Here is an 18750-nt window from a genome sequence, read left to right on the forward strand (position 1 = left end):
TGAAGGACAAATCATCCTTTTTGTTCACTTCCCTATGGAGTGAACTGGGGAGAAAAAAAATCTCATTATTCTCCCTTGGGACATAAAGGAACATCATTGCATAAAACACAACAGGGCAGTGGAGCAGCCACAGAAGTTATTCACTCCCTTTCTTGCACGTGGGTGGAGACTCATGCACTCAAAATCATCGGACTTCACACCAGGCTGATTTAATTGGATTTATTGGAGGAAAACAATTAGTCATCCCTTTAAATTGTCATTATGATAGAAATCTCGATATGTATACATGATTGTCAAGGCAGAGAACCACTTGCGATGTAGCCCCATTAACAATTTGCAGAACTGCAAACTCATTACGCAGATAAAACTTTTGCAATGCCTTAATACATGCATGGAGTAAATACACATTCTCCCTTCTTTTTGGACATGGATGCTGTTATGAACTTGTATCAATCACAAGACCTGCAATATTAGGCACACTGACATTCCTTGATTAAGATTTAAGCCTTTGTAGAAAACATGCTTGCATTTTCATTAGAAGTCAACCGAGGGATGTTCTGCAGTTGGGGATATTTGGGGAGTCACTATTCTGGGCAGATCAGGCTTTTTTTTCACTGTTTGCTGACACAAATAAAATATCTATCTAAAAGAAGGCCCAAATGGACCAAAATTTTGTTTCTCAACTAGAGGTCAATGTACAGCAGGTCACTGATGTTGCATTGACCAGAAACATGAGTCGCACTGACTGAGCTGCAACCTTCCACACTCTTCACTTTGGGGGTCATGCTTGATCTAATAAGACTCAGCATGTATGATGCTATGCTGGGCTCAGGGGATGCAAGATGAGAGATGGAAAAGCTCAGAGCTGCTCCAAGCAACCCCCTAGGAGCTCCCACCCACCAGGAACCACAGCACACATCCACCTCCTCACGGAGCCTTGCACCAGGTGCTGCCTCAGCAATCTGAACTCAGGCTTTGTAGTTTACAACTGTAACTGATGATTTCTTGTGCTACCATATAGTGATTCAGCAATGGCACAACCCTGGCTGAGCACCAGCCTTGAAGGTGGGCTCAAGACTTCTTGGTGTTTTTGGCCACCACGGAGCATAATTTCCAAGGACTATGCCACCAGCATGGTGCTTGCTGTCCAGCCTTGCTGCCTGCTGTGCCCTTGCCAGGAACACAGAGCAATTTCCCAGGCCTTTCAGGTGACTCTGCTTTGAGTGTTGGGAACTCGAGCATCTTCCGCTCAGCAGCGACTCAGGAGCTGGGACCAAAGCCCTGCTGATGCCCACAAGAGGTTTGGGCTGGAGCTAAGAACCATGGAGTCAGTCCTGTACCCTGCCTTGGAAAGACCTGCACAGATGAAAATGGGTCAATGACTAATGGAAGAGAAGGCAAGGACATGGTTTCCACGTGGAAGAAGGGAAAGTACCACAGCAAACTCTTCCACTAATAAATGGTATTACTTGGAGGTTCAAGGATTAAATAGTAGTATTTAGGTGGTGATGCTTTGGAAAAAATGGGATAGTTTAGCTCAGGTCTCTGCACTATTTTGTGCAGGCAAAGAATCACAGCATCTGGGTCCCCAAAATGCAGCTCATTCTGCAACAGGTGAGAAAGAACTATTGTGTAGGAAGAGAAAAATGCTGAGAATTGCATGAACCAATCTGAATTTTCACTAGGAAAAAATAAACCAAAAGGAAAAAATAAAAACGAAGAGACACACCATGTTTCTTGGTAGCTCTGAGCGTTAGTGACCCAGGGAAGGAATTTCTGATGCAGATCAAATTTGTAAGTGTTGCATTAAAACAGGGATTCTCACCTCCCCAGCTCCCTGTTTCTACACCTATGTGACTGCTGCATAATTTTAAGCTGCTCTGGATGGCGACTCTTCGTGTACATGCTGTAGAGCATTCAACAGAAAGACAAAATACATTACCAGCCTTTGCAGTATCTTGTTTACAAAACATTAGCTTTTGCATTTACTTAAACTTAACAATGGATTCAAGTTACAGATACATTGAGTCCTTTAAAAGCAATACATAGAAGTAATTCCCTCAGAGGAAGTTTGGGTTGAATGTGCATGAAGAAAAGGCTCGGGAAATACAGAAACAGTGAACAGCAGTTTAATACATGCAGTGCAGTATCATGCATTTATTTGACAGTTGATGTCATCACTAATTCAGCAGTGTTTTTTCACAACGCTTGCCAATGCACATGCCCTGATTCCACTCCGGAGTATGGAAAAACTGTAAGAGCCATTCGACTGACCTTAGCATTTATGAAGAGGAGTGTAAAAAAAAAAAAGCTACCTGGACAGGTAAGTGGTACTGCTTGTGGTGGGGAAGGGGGCCTTGAAAACCAGAGTCTGGGCTAAAGAGCCCCTGCCCTCCACTACAAACACTATTCACACAGCTTTGAACCAACTGTGCAAAGTCAGACCAAAAACCTGGACCAACTCCTGATCTCCCAGCAGAGGGATCTGTGATCCCTGGGGTCACAACGTGCATGTGCACACACAAACACACACGTGTGTCACAGAGACCAGAGCACCCCACAGACAGGGTGGGAAGGCAGGACCCGGCTGCAGGGATGTGAGGGAAAACAAAAGGGATTGGGTAAAACTTGCTGCTGGGCATGAAATCTGGGACGACTGGTTTACCAGGGGAAACTTGTCCATGCAGCATTTGTGAGCAGGTCGCTGTTCCCTCACTCAGCCATTGCTGCCCATGATTTGCCAACTAATCCTCCACTCTTCGTCTTGATGCTGTTTTCCTTGGATATTGTAGTCTCTGTGTGTGTTTCTGCTTTTTGCTTGAATGAGTGTTTGAGTTTCTGGTGAAAATAAGCACGGTAAGGAAGACAAAACTCCCTTCCCATGAGTAATTTCTGGGATGCATTCAGGGCCCAGTTCAGACAGGTAAGTATGCATGGGAGTGAGAACATGAGTAATCGCATCAAATGAGAATTTCCATATGCTGAATGGAAGCTACTTCTGTACCTTGGGGCTCAGCCTAGAAACTGTAGATGAATCCCCTGATTCTTTGGAAAGAGCAAAACGAACAGGCTACAGCCTGCATGATCTTGCTGGCAAACTCAATCTGGTGTTTTTATCTGGTGCTCATTCAGTGCTGCTCAGGGCTGGAGCTGTTATCAAAGAAGAAAGTAATAGCACAGGTTTCCCTAGAGCTGATCTAGTTAATGCCAAGTTCACATCAAAGGGCAATATCCTCTCTGCTTGCCAATGGCTGAAAGCTAGCTGGCTTTCTCTGGCAGTATGCTTCCCTAAAAATAGGAAGGGGACAGCCTTGGGTCCAGCTGCTACTGCATTTCATGGGCACCCTGGAGGCCCATGTTCTGGTTTGCAGAGGGTTTGGGGAGAAAAGCCTGAGATCAGGGGTTATGCTGGCCCTAGGACAGAAAAAACCTTAGGACAAGACCTGAATTTCCTCAGAACCAGGCAGGGACCCAAAAGAACCAGTATTAAAAAAAATACTGTCAGTAGCCATGGAGGTATGCAGGACACACACACTGCAGAAACCCCTATCCAATGCTTACAGCAGAACTACATGGAGATGTCTACCAGTGGGCTCACACCCCCTTTTGTGGTTTGATTCATGTCAAGAATGAACTTCTATCATTGCTTCATTTTATTTCGGCACCACAACCATAACAGACACACAAGGCATAGGTAAAATCCTACCTCTTTTTTGTTTTTTACCCGCTACTCTAATGGCACCTGTACAACAGCAACCAGGACAGAGGAGACAGCAGCAGCAGCAGAGTGACAGTCTCAAGAAAGCAACTCTGCCAGGTTTTCCCCACACTCCTACTTCCCCACTAGCCGTGCTGCAGGGCCAATATCCATTTCGTGCTGCACGAGGGGTGATCCAGCAGAGAGTTAGGATGCACTGGGAATGAAGTCACATGCAAAATCATCAGCAGAAGCCCCTGCCACTGCAATACTGACTTTCAGCTCACAGAGTTCACGGGCAGCCTGTCCTCACAACATCTTCTGCAGGCTAAGGAGCCAGCTGGAGCTTTTCTGGATTTTTTTTGTTTTGTTTTCCCATCAAGAGCACTGCTGTTGGCATCAGAGATGGCCTCTGTGACTCTGGAGGTAAAAATCAACAATCAAAGCTGCAAGCAAAGAAAAAGAAGGGGAAGGAGCTGAGGAAAACAAGTTACAAGGGAAAAACACATCGGTATCAGTAAAGCAAAGCAGAAAAGGGTAACAAACAGAGTCCAGGCTGAAGTCCTCATGCAAGCAGCAAAATCACAGATTGTTTAGTAGGACAGTTCATTGGAAAAGAGCCCAGAGTGATTTTTCTACCTAGTCCTTCATGGCAAGGCCAGCTGGGGATTTATTTTGAAGCTTTCTCCCCATGCCCACATTATTTCTCCACATTTGCATTCTCCTGTGAGAGTGGCTGAGCAGAGGTGGGCTGGGGCAGGGGAAGGACATGCAAAAGCACTGGAGCATCCCTGGCAAGCAAGGCTGGAGTGTTTGCCCTATCAGGCTGTGCTGCCAAGGGGCAAATGTCTCCAGCCCCCCTAGAAATCTGGCCTGGGTGCTGCCAAGTCACCCCCGTTAAAAGATTTACCCAGATTTAAACTGAGAAGTTTTAACCAAGTGACGCTTCAGGAGAGATCTCTAAGCATTTGGTGAACCTCGGTCAGGTTTCCAGCTGTGTTTGACTGATACAAAAGAAGAGCTCCCCACCACCAAAACTGTAACAGAAACGAACAATTTTCCTCTTAAGTGCTTCTGTTTCTTATCTTTAGATCCCAGCAGTTGATAGCAAGCTGAAGAGAAGGATGATAAACTATACAACTAAGGCAGAATATTACTTGCAGAAACAAAACCAAATCACACTAATTCCAACAATGGAAGGAAAGAATACCCCTCCCAACAAAAAAACCCACAGAAAGCATCCAGCAAGGAGGGACAGCCAGTGCATGGGAACCCCCAGCTGCAGGACAGCATGTCTGCCTTTGCTCCCGTCACTGCTCTTTGTTTTGGAGATGGAAATCCATTTGCTTTTCTTTTTTCTGCAAGATTCATTTGAATGCTGTATTTTAATCAGTGGCCACAGCAACTGCTGAGGTCAAGTTCAAACCAGACCTCAGGTTTCAGAAGAGGAGGTGCAGAGGGAACACTTGAGCCCTAACCTTTAAAACTGCTCTACAAAGACAAAATTATTCCCTAACCAAATCCTGCTTTTGGTTGCATGTGTGTAAATGTGGGGAACTCCACTGATGCCAAACTGGGAGACTGTCTATCTACAACCTGCAACTGGAACAGAACAGGGCCAGCTGGGCTTAGGAAATCATGGGGGAGTCAAAATAACCTTGAATTTCTTGGGGTTGGAGTGTCTCAAAACTAAAACTTCCTTACTCAGGCTGGTAAAATAAACGGCCTTAGACTGAGTTTAAATTGTGTTATATTCGTGTTTTGATGCTTTTGCAGCAGACATAAAGAGCTCAGATGTAAATGCTGATAAAAAGTATATGGTGGCAGTGGCAAGCGGATGGGGACAGGAGTGTGACTTGCAGCAAGGAGATCCCCTGCACTTCAGTCTGCCCAAATCTTGGTCAGAAATCTTCACTGTGGAAATCATGCGGAGTTTTGCTATAAGCCCCCAGCAGTTCACTATCTGCTCTCTTTCCTAAAATGAGAAATTGGAGTGAAAGCCTTTTCAGTGTGAGCATCCATGCCACCCAGTGGGTGCACCGGGGTTCCCAGGGTGTCACTCAGATGTGCCACAGCCCTCTGAAAACAGGGAGCAGCTTAACACAGAGGAAACTAGAGATCTGGTGCAACAGCTCTAAGTGCCACTGAAGGAGTGGCTGTTTCAATCAGAGTCAGTGCTCACTGCCACCTGCTTTTCCAGCTTTTTTTCCCCAGCTTTCTTTTTAGTACGATGGATGAAATCCCGACTCTGCTGGCTGAAGCCAACCAGCTAAACCTGGAGAAGGACACAGAAGACTCAATGAAAAATACATATCTTATAGCTTTTCCCAGCACAGGCACTATTGCCTGATACATTCAGCTCTGTCCCTGACTGGCTTTCACAATTTCTTGTGCAGAATAAATGAGGCAAGGGTGGCAACAGAGCACGCTGCAGGGAATTGTGCCTCTGGCAGGGATGGACCTACCTGGGATGTGAGGGCCGTAGAGTGCCCAGTGAAGGGCATCTGCCTCTGCCACCTGCCTCCCTTCTCACCTCCTTGAAGCAAAATCACAGATGGGAATTTCATTGAGGTAACCTGGAGGGAGTCCTTTAGCAAATCTGGGCAAATTTGCTCTCGTGTCTGTTTCAAGCTGCTTTAATGCACAGCAGCACAACAGTCATGGTGGCTGTTCCTGTGTGATGCACCAGCACAAAGAGCCTGGGAAGTGTATGCTTTCAGTAATTAAAAAATGGGAAAACTGGGCTTGCTTTGGTGTATGAGCTTCTGGGGAGAAGGGAGAGCCAGTGCCACCACTGCCCCCACTGCCTGTGCCTTTCAGTGAGGTCCTGCTTTCCCAGCTCAGTGCTCCTTGTCAACCCTCAGCCCGAGCATAATGGGGCTACTACACCAGATCCTGCCAGTGCTTTACAGAGGGGTTCACGCCTCTCCTCTCCCCACTTTTGGCCACTCTGGGAGGCGCTGAGCATCAGCAATGCCAGGCAAAGTCCTGAGGAGTTGTGGGTGCTCAGCACCTCTACCATGAAGCCCTTGGGCTGGATGCATCCCATGCCAGAGGCCACACTGTGCAGAGGCTGGTGAATTAAATGTCTTGCTTGAGGGCAGCACAGCAAGTCAGTGGCAGAGGATGACGATTCCCAGCCCCATGTCTTCCTTTTCTTTCCCTCTGCTCACAACACACAGCGACTCGAAGGAGATGGCAGCTGCAGGATGAGACCATGCCCTGTCATTTCCCTTGCACAGCTCTGGTCAGCTCCTGCCTGACACTGTGCACCTGCCTCTCCTCTGAAACAAGGGTGCTGACCCCCAGCACCATGGGAATGCGGCCAAGGATGAGCTGACTCCCAAATGGTGGCAATTTAATTCTCCCCATGGCTTTCAAGGAGGAGGATGGAGGGGAAAGCAGCAGTTTCTTAATCTGAGCAGTAACAGCTCTGCTAAAGCCAGACAGACTTGCAGTCCAATTTGAGGAGCAAGAAATGGCATGCCATTAAAATCCTCCCATGTTGCAAAGTTAACGCCAATTCCTACCTACAGAAATAGCCTATCCCTCAGCAAACTGGAAGAGGGATATTACTTGAAGTAATTTTTAAAAGAAAAAAAATAATGCTCAGAAAGTATTTCTATTTAAATAATCCAGTTGAGATGTTTGTAGTTAATGGGAAAAAATACAACATATACTGTTACCTACACTGAGAAAAGAGTAAATCACTGGGGGAAAGAATGAGTGTTCATTAGTTAGAACATTGCTAGACTCACATACATATATATATTTATATATATATATATATATGTATATATATATGTACAGCACCAGAGACTGTTAGATTCCGTTCCTCCTGGAGTCATTGCAGTTTGTGATAAATGAAACATTTCAGAATTGCAGTATAAAATATGGCCATAAAAAATCTTCTTTCTTCTAGTCCTTCGCCGAGCAGGGTGGGACGGCACCGAGGCCGCCTGCCAGCCCTGCCGCCTGCCCGCTCCTCGCCGCTCCGGCGCTCACTTGCTCCCTGTGTGCACTGTGGTCACTGTGGTGGGTCTGGGTCTCCGGTCCCCTCCTACCGCAGAAACGCCTGAAGAAGCAGATGAAACAAAACTACAGAGAGTGGATGGAGACATACCTAAAAGGAAAGCCAGAAACACAGTTAGAAATGTTATTTTTGGAGGTGGGAACTTGGGCAAAGCTGAGTTTGTTTCGTAGCACGCTACGGAGCGGAGAGGATTGCAGCTGGAGAAGGGGCTGCTGCTCTTCCTGCAGTGGTGGGTTGGCTGGGTACTTCCACAGGGCATCTTTTGCCCATGGTCATTCACCTACTGCCACCACCAGCAGTGCACGCACATCTCACAGTGACTCAATGTCCAGCTTTGGTACAGGTTCAGCCACACCGATGCCACATTTCCAGGGCCGAAGACAGAGTGGTGGGATTCAAAAATCCCTCCAGCATTGTACTTGCTCACAGTAGTTTCCTCCTGGGCATGTTAAAGATGATGAAATGTCTCATATGGCCATCTAGCTAAATGAACAGACTGTGCACCTGGGCTAAACACAGTTCCCCAGGTATCCTGAGAAGCTGCTGATAAAGAAGTACAGTGCATCACATCCATTGCTGAGTTCCAGTAAATCTAGAGGGAATGTAAATTTGTGTGACTTGGACATCACTCTAGTGACAGCTCACATTGCTCCAGGCTTCGCTGGGACATCTCCAGAACTTTCAGCTGAGATGCAGGTTGACATGAGTTGAGTATCTCTTGAGTACCAGTATTCCGGTGCAAGAAAAGCAGGTCCCCTTGCTCTGATAAGATGCAGGCTCAGAGTGATTAGAAATACAGTTCATTTTTCCAGACTGGTCAATGAAAGATGGATGAAACCTGTATTAATATATTCTCAGACTGGAGTTTGACATGGCCTTTTGACTCCTCAGGATCTTTTTGATACTTGTTAGGATTTTTAACTACTTTTCCACACTTCAAGGTGGTGTTTCATCCTCAAGGATGACTATGCTGTACATATACTTGGCCACATCCCTTTTCCCATTGACATTTGACAGCTTGGCTTCCCACTGCAATTTATCTATAACCTTAAAAATACAGAGCTCTAGGACCTATAAATAATCTAGTCAGTCCAATCACGACTAAATTGAATAAACCAACCATGGACTGAGAATCAGGCCAATACACTTGAGAAATCCTGACTGATTCCCTTAGGAATCCCTTTCTCTTCCCGACAGGTAGCATGATCCAGCCTAATGCCTGATCTCTGCTCTGCCCTACTACAGAGATTTCAGATGCAGCCTGACATAACCTCCCCTCAAGCAAAGGCCATACTTAACTGTCTTCAGGGATGTGAAATTGCTGCGTGTGAAACTATTCGGAAAGCTCACTAAATGTATAATAATAGCATCAGGCAGGAGTCTATTGTGTAATGATGGCACAGCTGGATCATGTAACTTGCTGCATGGGATCTTTTTCGTGCAAGGAATCTGTACACAGAGAAAACCACTGAGAAAGAAGAAGCAGGACAGAGACCTCAGAGATTTCCTTTTTCCTACCACGAGGTACTGGATGGAATGTATTTGATATGTTAGCTTCCTCTTAACTCCTTGTGTTTGCTGCTGGCTCTCCTCATTGGTTCTCTGGGGCTCCAGCATCTCCAACTCTCTAAATGATTTCTTTGAGGAAGGAAAATTCTTCTGCATTGTCTGCCAAGCTGGACTTAACCTTGGACGCTTGGAAATCTTCCAATATTTTTCTGCCTCGTATTTCTGGCATGTAAAAATTCATCACATCTTAACACATCTGGTTTAATCTTTCATGTCCTGGTTGACTTCACCACTGCAAAATATGGCTGCATTCTGTACAGGGGCCTCCTGGTTCTGTAGTGGTTGAACAGATTTCTTTCTGTTCCCACCCTTCCTGTTCACATGTGTTTTAACACTTTACAGACTACTCATTGCCATTAATTAACACCATTTTAGATTAATTAAATGGATGGATGGAGATTAATCACCCACCAGTTTAGCAGCAAAGCATGCATCAGATGCTCTAGACCTGACTGGGGTCCAGCCTTGCCATACTGCAGCAGGAACCAAAATCAAGGCACATTTCTCCCTTGTAGGGGGTTTTCTACTTTGCTGCATGGCCAGTGCGTGGTTGGAAGTGCTTTGAGGGAGGTCAGCATTGCTCCTTTGCAGGTGCCAGGTATGTGCCAGGGGCACAGTGATGGCTTTTTGGCAGCAGCTGTAGGGTTTGGCACCGGGCATCACAAACTGGACACTGAGTATGAATCCCCATCAGGCCCAGCCTGATGCAGAGGGAAGGGGCTCTCCTCTGGCGCAGCCACAGCACAGGATGAAAATACATCTCGCAGAGTACCCAGAAGGCAGAACCCAGCCCAGCCACAGGAGAGACTGTGCCCATGACAGCAAGAGGAAACACAGCTTCCACACAGAGCCAGGGGACTGTGGCTGGTGGCATGACCTTGTCAAGGAGCAGGGGGTGGCAAGCAGGGGTGGCAGAAGCAGAGAGCAGCACTACCCGAAATCCATCCTGAATAACAGGTGCTTTCAGCTCCAGAATAGTGCGGGGTATAGTCTAGCAATGACTACTTCAGTCCACAGCAAAGCACTGACTGGCAATACCAAAAGCTATCAGCACTTCTTTTTGGTGTTGCATTTTAAAGTAATCCTCCTCAATTGTAAAGGCCACATCCCTCCATTTCACAATATAAACTCTCTACAGATGGACAGAAGAGAATAAAATAAATGCTCAGAAGCCAGAGAATATATAGGCTTCACAGCAAAGGACACACTTCTGTCTTCAAAATAGTCCCTTCACTGCCATGTCTGCTCCCCCAGAATTCAGAAAAAATATATATCCCAAACATCTGAGTCCATTGGGCAGCTTGCAAATCTCAATTATAGCACAAAACAAACATGGCAGAGGAACAAGTCCCACTGTGGTGCACAGAGCCTGACTCCTGCTCAGACAAATGAGCCTCTTCGTGCAGGAGCTTAACTTGGCCTCGGAAGGTGGGTCTGACTGGTAGGATCAATCTTCTCCATGGAAAATGGAGAAGGAAAGTAAGGCAATTTTTACAGAAAAAATGCCCTATAATAATACTGTAAACTCCAACGTAAACAGTTTGAGTAAACTTCTTCAGATTTCAACCAAATTCAAAACTTTGTTGCTTTGGGGGTCTGGGTCTTTTTCCCAAGTAAAAGCCCTTTTTCTCCACAAGAAACTGTTTTTCTCTCACAAATCACCAAGCTAATACCTCATTTTTTTTAGTGCATAAACCCTTCCAATTGAAACACTATTTTTTCGGCCAGCCAAAAGTGATGGCCTAGGCCCATTTCAAGTCCTTATTTTAAACACCTGCTTGCACAAAGCCAAACCTATGAGCAGCGAGGACTGCAGCCTGGGGGTCAAGGGAGAACAGGGATCCCGTGGATTTGCTCGGCTGCTGTGGCGGGAGCTTTCCCGGGATGTTGGCTACTCACAATCTTTCCGTGTGGCTGCGTCGGGGAGCGGCGTGGCGAGGCTGAGGGTGCTGGAGAAGCTGGCACTGGCACTGTCCAGGCTGCTGCCAAGGTGTAGCCGCCTCATGTGCCGCACGACTGCCGTGGCATTGAACGCTTGCTGGAGAAAAACAGCAAGAAAGAAATAGAGAATAAAACAATTGGAGGCAGAAGGGTTACTTGTGCTCTTCTCCTGGCTGCTCAGAGTGTTAGAAGGGAATAAGCCTGCTATCTTTCAAATTTTTCCTGGTTTCTAGTTTCTAAGCTAGAAACATCATTACCAAAAGTTTGTCCTCCTAGTGCTGAGCTGGGATGAAGCAGCAGCCTACAGGGATGGATTCGTCCTGTATTTGACAAATCCATCCCTGCCCCAACACGCATTTCTTCATGTCCCCGGGTAGTGCTGACCCCATTCCATATATAACCTTGGGTGCTTTAGCTATGAGCAGCCCCAGTCCCAGCTGCTGCCAAGGTGTAGCCGCCTCATGTGCCGCACGACTGCCGTGGCATTGAACGCTTGCTGGAGAAAAACAGCAAGAAAGAAATAGAGAATAAAACAATTGGAGGCAGAAGGGTTACTTGTGCTCTTCTCCTGGCTGCTCAGAGTGTTAGAAGGGAATAAGCCTGCTATCTTTCAAATTTTTCCTGGTTTCTAGTTTCTAAGCTAGAAACATCATTACCAAAAGTTTGTCCTCCTAGTGCTGAGCTGGGATGAAGCAGCAGCCTACAGGGATGGATTCGTCCTGTATTTGACAAATCCATCCCTGCCCCAACACGCATTTCTTCATGTCCCCGGGTAGTGCTGACCCCATTCCATATATAACCTTGGGTGCTTTAGCTATGAGCAGCCCCAGTCCCATTTCTCCCACTCATTACATCTGGTACTTGGTGAACACCGTCCTGTATAAAAGGCCCTGCAGGGTCATGTAACCTAAGCCTGGGCCAACTATTTTGACCACAATTTTGGGCGACAAAAGCACTAGTCTGCTGCAGGGATGGCTGTATGGCCACTGTGTTAGCAGAGCTGTGTGTCAGTGTCAGCCCTCAGGATGGGTCACTTACTCTCCATTTGCTTTTCGCAAAGTTCTTCCGGATCTGAGCGCTGACCGACTCGTGGATGTTTTTGTTGAGTGCTGTATCACCAGCAATCCTGAAATGGACAGAGCAGGCACATTTTAAGTGATTTTTTCCTCCCCTTGAATACTCTTATTTTTTCTCCTCAGCAGAAAGGCTGGTCCCAGGTGTGACTGCACCTGCAGTGATGATGATTTCATTCACACAGGGGCTCAAATTTCCCACGGCTGTCTCTGCTGGCAGCTGTGGTGGAAAATCTGGGGCAATAAAGCCAGCATAGATAAGGCTTGTAGATCTGGCAGCTGCAAAGAGGTACAGGCTGATTTTGTTGGTGCATGGCTGCTTTCTATCACCATTACAGCCCCATATGAAGACATTCTATGTTTTTTTTTTCTTTACATCCAAAGATTTAACATCAACAGGCTGAGACTACTTTTAGCCTCAGCTATGCAGAAGCTTCCAGAGCCACTCCAACCTGTCTGATTTCTGTTTGCACTGGAGATTTTCCTGTCACCCTGCAATGCACATAGTCATTCATTATGATTAATGTAGATTTACAGTAAAGCAGATACATGGACACTCACTAAAGCAGCACAGGCTGCACAAAGAGCTTAAGCTGAGCAACACTTAACCTAAAAAGATTGATTGATCTTGCACAGTTTCTTTAACAGATAAAGATACATTCGAATCTTCACCAAACTCAGTTATTTCAAGGGGATTTTATTGATTCATTTAACTCCTCAAGGCATGAGATCTGTTGAAGAGCAGGCACCATAGTGAGCTGATGTTGGGCCATGAGCTGGGGTAATTAGTGCTACCTAATGTAGGTGATGCAAGGAGGCAAAGATTGCATTGTATGTTGTATGTGATACTTTCAGAAATCAATTTTTTTAGCCACATTGTTTTTTCAGAAAAACAATGTCCATTAGCAATAAAAAATTATAAGATATTGAATAATCCATCAGGACCAGAGCATCCCAGTCTGGGGAGCTCTAACAGGATAATCAGAAGGTCTGGGGGAACTCAGCGTTCATCTTGTCCTTCTACCCACCCCACTTCTGTCAAAATAGTTTTGACAAATACATGACTAACCAGTCCCTAAAGATCTCCAGAAGATGGAGACTTGTCAGGAAACCTATTCCAGTGCCTCACTATCTCCCAGAGAACATGGAAAATAGTTTATTCCCCTTGTCTTTGAAGCATCCTTTCATATATTTGAAGACTGTTATGATGACTTCTCTCCATCTTCTCTAGACTAAACAAACTGATTCTTCCACTGTTTCTTCATAACTCATGTTTTCTAATCCTCTGATCTAGTGAGCTCCTCTGGACTTTCTCCAGCTAGTCCACATCTTCCTTAGAGGTCGGCACCCGAACTGTTCTGTGTTTTCCAACTAAGGCAGTGGAATGGCAGCGTTACTTTGTGCTTCTTAAAAGATGAAACTCTGCTTACATACCCCGGCCTGCTGCTTCCATTTATGTGTCCCGGGTACTGGAAGCATCCCTTTCGCTTTGCCCGCATCATTCCAAACTGTAACCCTGTTTCCTCTAAGGACATGATGCTTTTTCTGTCTTCATGTCCATGGCACATCTAAGAAGTGCTGAGATCAGCCTTCTCCAAACTGCTGCCTGCCTTCCTGCTGGCAACAATCTCCCAGGATCTTCATCAGAGAGATGAGAGCAATGACTTAATCTTGGGAGGAAGGACTAAACCCTCATGTCTCAAGAATGGAGACCCACCAATCCCATCCTGTTGGAACTGAGCTCATCTCTATTGGGTTATTCAGAGCAGCAGGATTGTGGGCAGGAAGGAGCAGGGTCCAGGGTAACTCTCATCCAGCTGGGAAGGGCCCCATCTCACTGTCACTGCCAAGTAGCCTCTGCCTTGAGCAGACAGAAGAACTGGGCAAAGCATGGCTCCCAAATGTCACTTGACTTCCTCTCTTGGGTCCCTGTGCTGTTAATGGAGAAAGGGAAGTGTTTGGCTTAGAACTGAATGATCTTCAGATCTTTGAAGACGATTCCTTCTGATCACGTCTCCCACTGACAGGGAGGCAAGCTGGATTTCCTGGATTTCCCACTGAGGCCAGGTGACCAAAAGCTTTGTGAGGCACTACCTGGGTTAAGCATCATGTTCACTGTTCCATCCTCTGTCCTGCACAGTGAATATTGCCAGGCTCAGCACAGACCCTGATGGACCCCAAGCAATCCACACTCCCAGAGAGGCCCTAGCAGAGCTTCCTGGTAGGAATGCAAACTGCAAGTCAGAGTCACTCCAAAATGTCATCAGCACTCTGCTCTGCCCAAGAACACCTCCTTGGTGAAGGCAGGTGTCCTCAACACACATCAGCTGGGAGCACTGGCTATCATACTACAGATCTCAGAAGAAACTACAAGCCAACCCATCCCTTCAGTAACTGATCAAAAAGACCAAGACAGAAAATTCACTTACACTTGCAAAGGACATTTTTTCCACCAAAGCTAATGACGCATTTTGCTTTACAAACAAGTTGGTTAGCAAACTCTATAAGAACAGATCCTGTTTCCCACTTGTCAAATCTTGTTTTGGAAACACAGACAGAACAAGTTCTTGGGGCATGATGCCCTTGCCAGCTCTTCCAGAAGATCGTTCTTGCCAGTCTCCACAAGGATTTGAAAATACAGTTTCGTCATATGAAGCTTTTGATTGGGCATGTAGTTCCAATACAGGCTCTCTCTCTCTCTCTCCATATATATCTAATTTTTTTTTTATTAGTTTCAGGGTCATTTTCTGAAATGCTATGGCTTCAATAAGAAACTGCTGGTTCCAAGAGCTCACAAACTGCCTTCTACCACCCCTAACTCTATGTTCACTATGCAATCATTGTAGTTCCAGGAAAAAACTCTTGGTATTTGGGCAAATACCAAGATAGTACTGGTATTCTCCAAATAGGCAAAATAGTATTTATTTACTTCACAAGGGGATGGACAGACATCCCGTGAAGCCCTCAGATGCTACAGCAGTGGAACCATCCTACACCTAAGGTCTCTTCAGCAACATTAGCACTTTGCAGATGATAGTTTTTAATCAGAGCAAAATAACAGCACTGCTGGGGCTGATTTAGGGCAGCAGGAGCTGTTCAAACACGTGCTGGTATGCTGAATGGTGTGGCTCAGAACACAGCCTTGGCTGCCAAAGTCGGGAGTGGGATTGTTCTCCAAGCCACCTTTGAAGAGCTACCCCGTTAATCCTGCGATGCTGTAACACAAGCACGGTGCTTTCAGACTGTGCTCTGCACTTGGAGGATTTTGTAACTTTTATGAAATACTCATGGTGTTATAGTGTTTATAGTATAGTTTTACTTCTAGGAAAATGAGCGATGTTAACATCCCTTCGCTGTTGGTGCTTTGCTGGAGATGTGGGGGTTTCAGGACACAGAAGAGGTGGAGGTGAGCAGGGAGAAGTCACATCTTTTGTACTCTCAACTGGTAGATATGAAAAGTGAGAGATGCTTTGGGCACACAGATCTACCCTGTGGTGGGCGTCATGAGCATCCTCACATCTATACCAAATGTATTTAATAATGAACTTTGGTTCCCTTGCTGAGAAGAGAATGAATGAAATTTAACAGATACTGGTTTTAGTGCATGTTATAATTACCCTTCCACGTTTCCCTAACTCTCCGAGACCACAGGCTATAAACCATCTTGCTTTTCCTTTTAGGACAAAAATAGTGTCTTTCTAATGTATCTTTTAGTATCTTTTTTTCTTTATTTATTTCTCCTTCCCTCCCTAGCACAACATATCCTTTGCCTGCAAAAATCAGCTCCATTTTCACTGAGAAACTGTAATCAACTTGAGCTGATCAGACTGATGCTTATCTAGTCCTGAACAATAGTTTCTGACTTTACAGTTACCTTTGAAGTTAACTGTGTCAGCACTTAAGTTTTTTTTACCAACTGTACTAGATGGTCCAGTAAAAGACATTGCTTCTACCTACCACACACATATACAATAATAAAATTAAACAAATCAGAATAATGCATCATCTGTTATCCTGCTGAGCATCACCCAGAACCAGGCAAGGACTGTTTAGTCTAAGTGGAACCTGGATTTTCTCTCGGGATTCCCATTTTGCAGCACCTGAAAGCAGCTACATCCTAACAATGCTTTGGGGAACTTCATGCTGAAGCTGGTTTTACATCCAGCAGTAAATATATAACTGTCTCAATGCACAGAATTGGACACCAAGAGACCAAGAGTGATGGTTCTCCATCCCAAACACATCCACTGAAGCTAAGAAGGGTATTTCTCATGAATAACCATAACAAATCTAATCCTGCACATGAGAGGAATCTAATCTAACAATCAAATATTATTTCATAGTATCTAGTTTATTTTAGCTCTCTAGCTGCCTTCAAACTTATCACACCAATTTATCTGGCCATACCACTTCTAAGCTTTGAGAGGAATGTCTAACAAAGACAAAACCAGCAAATTTCCTTTTGGATAGTTCTTCATTAGCATGCTGCAAGCAAATGTCTCGCTCGTCCTCCCGGCCCACAAAGGCAGGCAGAGCCTTTCATCCACCATTATTTTCTGAACCTCCCTTCTGAAGGCAGCCAACTCAAATGCTGTGCTGGGCAAAGAGTGCTTGGAAATACTCCTGAGTATGATGACAGGAAACATGGAGTTAGCTGTAATGGATAATGTTGAGGGATCATAACTCTTCTATATGTACACACACACACACACACCCCACCCCCATGCATGTGTATAAATACATGTATCAGTGTATGTTCCAAAATAAATAGAGTGCAGGGATGAATTCGGTAAGAGTTTGATTTAATGTTGTAAACATCAGCAGTTCCCTTCAGGAAGGCCTTTCCACACTTCAAACAATATTGTCTGAGAACTGGGCTCTTTGTAAACCATGTGCTTTCCCTGGGTGGAAATTATTATCTGGCTTGTGCTCTCTGGCACATAATAAACACTCAGGGTCATGGTCACAATTTGCAGAGGCTCAGTCCTTGCCAGAGCTTTGTGACTCCTCAGTGAAGTTGTGGATGGTTGGCACATCCCAAGGATCCTCTCTCCCTTTGCACAAGCAATGGGGAAAGGCCAGGACCACACTCCTACCTGCAGACACTGGTGTCTAAGTGGTGTCACAAACTCCTTCTACAGTCTATGTATTTACAGTCTCTACATGGAAGCAATTAATCCATCACCCTTTAATTTAGGTGTCTCAAATTGCCTTTGATGCAACTGCCTTCAGCACATGGCTCTAAATCCCATTTCAATTCACTTGGTTAATGCATGACAGAGTAAATAAATTCATGGCAGCCCTTCTAACTTCTGTATTAGCTTCCTAATTGTCAGACTTTGTCCTCATCCTCTGAGCACTGTTTTCTTTCCCTCTAATCCAAGCCTAGAGGCTGAATTTGGCTCTGCAGGACCTAGTTTGACCTGATGGGGAGCACACTTCTATAATCCTTGTGGGTCCCTTCCAGCTCAGGATATTCTATGTTTCTATGAGTCTATAGCTGGAAAGAACAGGTCTTCGGGTTTCTGCTGCTCCCCTCTAATCACTGCAGACTGAACCACTGCCCTAAACAGGATGTGGGCTCTGACATGGCAATATATTTAATAAACTTAATTGCTGTCTTTAATATGAGCCAGGGAAACATTAAAATGTATCAAGCTGCAGCAAAATCACCCCGTTTTTTGTTACCTTAATTTTCCATGTCCTTTTTGAAAAGTCACAGTGGGAACAACTAAGCAGAACATTGCACCTTTGCAACACACCATTAACAGTGCAAACCTCACTGAAAGACACGCTATAAAATAAATAACTTTTCCAGCGGAAAGCATAAGTCACCTGTATATTAAACTGGAGAAATCTGAATAAATGGACACGCAGGGGTGGAGTCATTATACCAACAAATCTCACATATTGTACTGTTTCAGCTACCATACTTCACTGCAATTATTAGCCTCCTTTTCTGCCAGCTCCGAGTTTAACATACCATCCCCCTGCCAAGGCCTTTTGATTATAAATAGCAAAACATCACGTAAATGTAGGCATGTGGTGAGCAGATATACTGCAGAAAAGTGGGCCATTGGGAAGAAGTATTTACTTTTTTTAGGGTTTGATCCTGTGCAAACATTTAGTCATGCAAATATCTATTCTGGAGCAGTTTCCCAAAATTCAAAGACATTATTAACCTTAAAGGCACAAATGTAGTATCTTGCAAGATCTAGTTCTTGCAAGCCCTGTTTGGAAGGTTTTACTGAAAACATGGTGATTAAAATAAAAGGCGTGTTTTGGAATCAGTTTGCTCTTCACAAATACTGCATATTGAAACAACAAAATCTCATGGCCAGGTAGCCATGTCATGCACAGTTAACTACTTTTAGCATAATCAGATTATAAAATATGTGTTAAGTACTCATGATTTGATAGATTTCTTCTAAATTTGT

General features: G+C 45.0%; 1 protein-coding gene across 1 annotated transcript in view; it reads right to left on the reverse strand.

The window, feature by feature from the left end:
- Positions 1-205: 205 nt before the first annotated feature.
- CAMK1D (calcium/calmodulin dependent protein kinase ID) overlaps positions 206-18750 on the reverse strand; it is a 123434-nt gene continuing 104889 nt past the window's right edge. The window contains exons 10-12 of the mRNA XM_017740351.1: positions 12279-12366; positions 11199-11337; positions 206-7820 (exon numbers count right to left, since the gene is read on the reverse strand). Of these exons, the coding sequence (XP_017595840.1) occupies positions 7699-7820; positions 11199-11337; positions 12279-12366 (349 nt within the window). The 3' untranslated portion in view covers positions 206-7698. The remainder of the gene's footprint in view (positions 7821-11198; positions 11338-12278; positions 12367-18750) is intronic.

This window comes from Corvus brachyrhynchos, unplaced genomic scaffold (assembly GCF_000691975.1).
Source record: "Corvus brachyrhynchos isolate BGI_N302 unplaced genomic scaffold, ASM69197v1 scaffold307, whole genome shotgun sequence".
Taxonomy (NCBI): Eukaryota; Metazoa; Chordata; class Aves; order Passeriformes; family Corvidae; genus Corvus; species Corvus brachyrhynchos.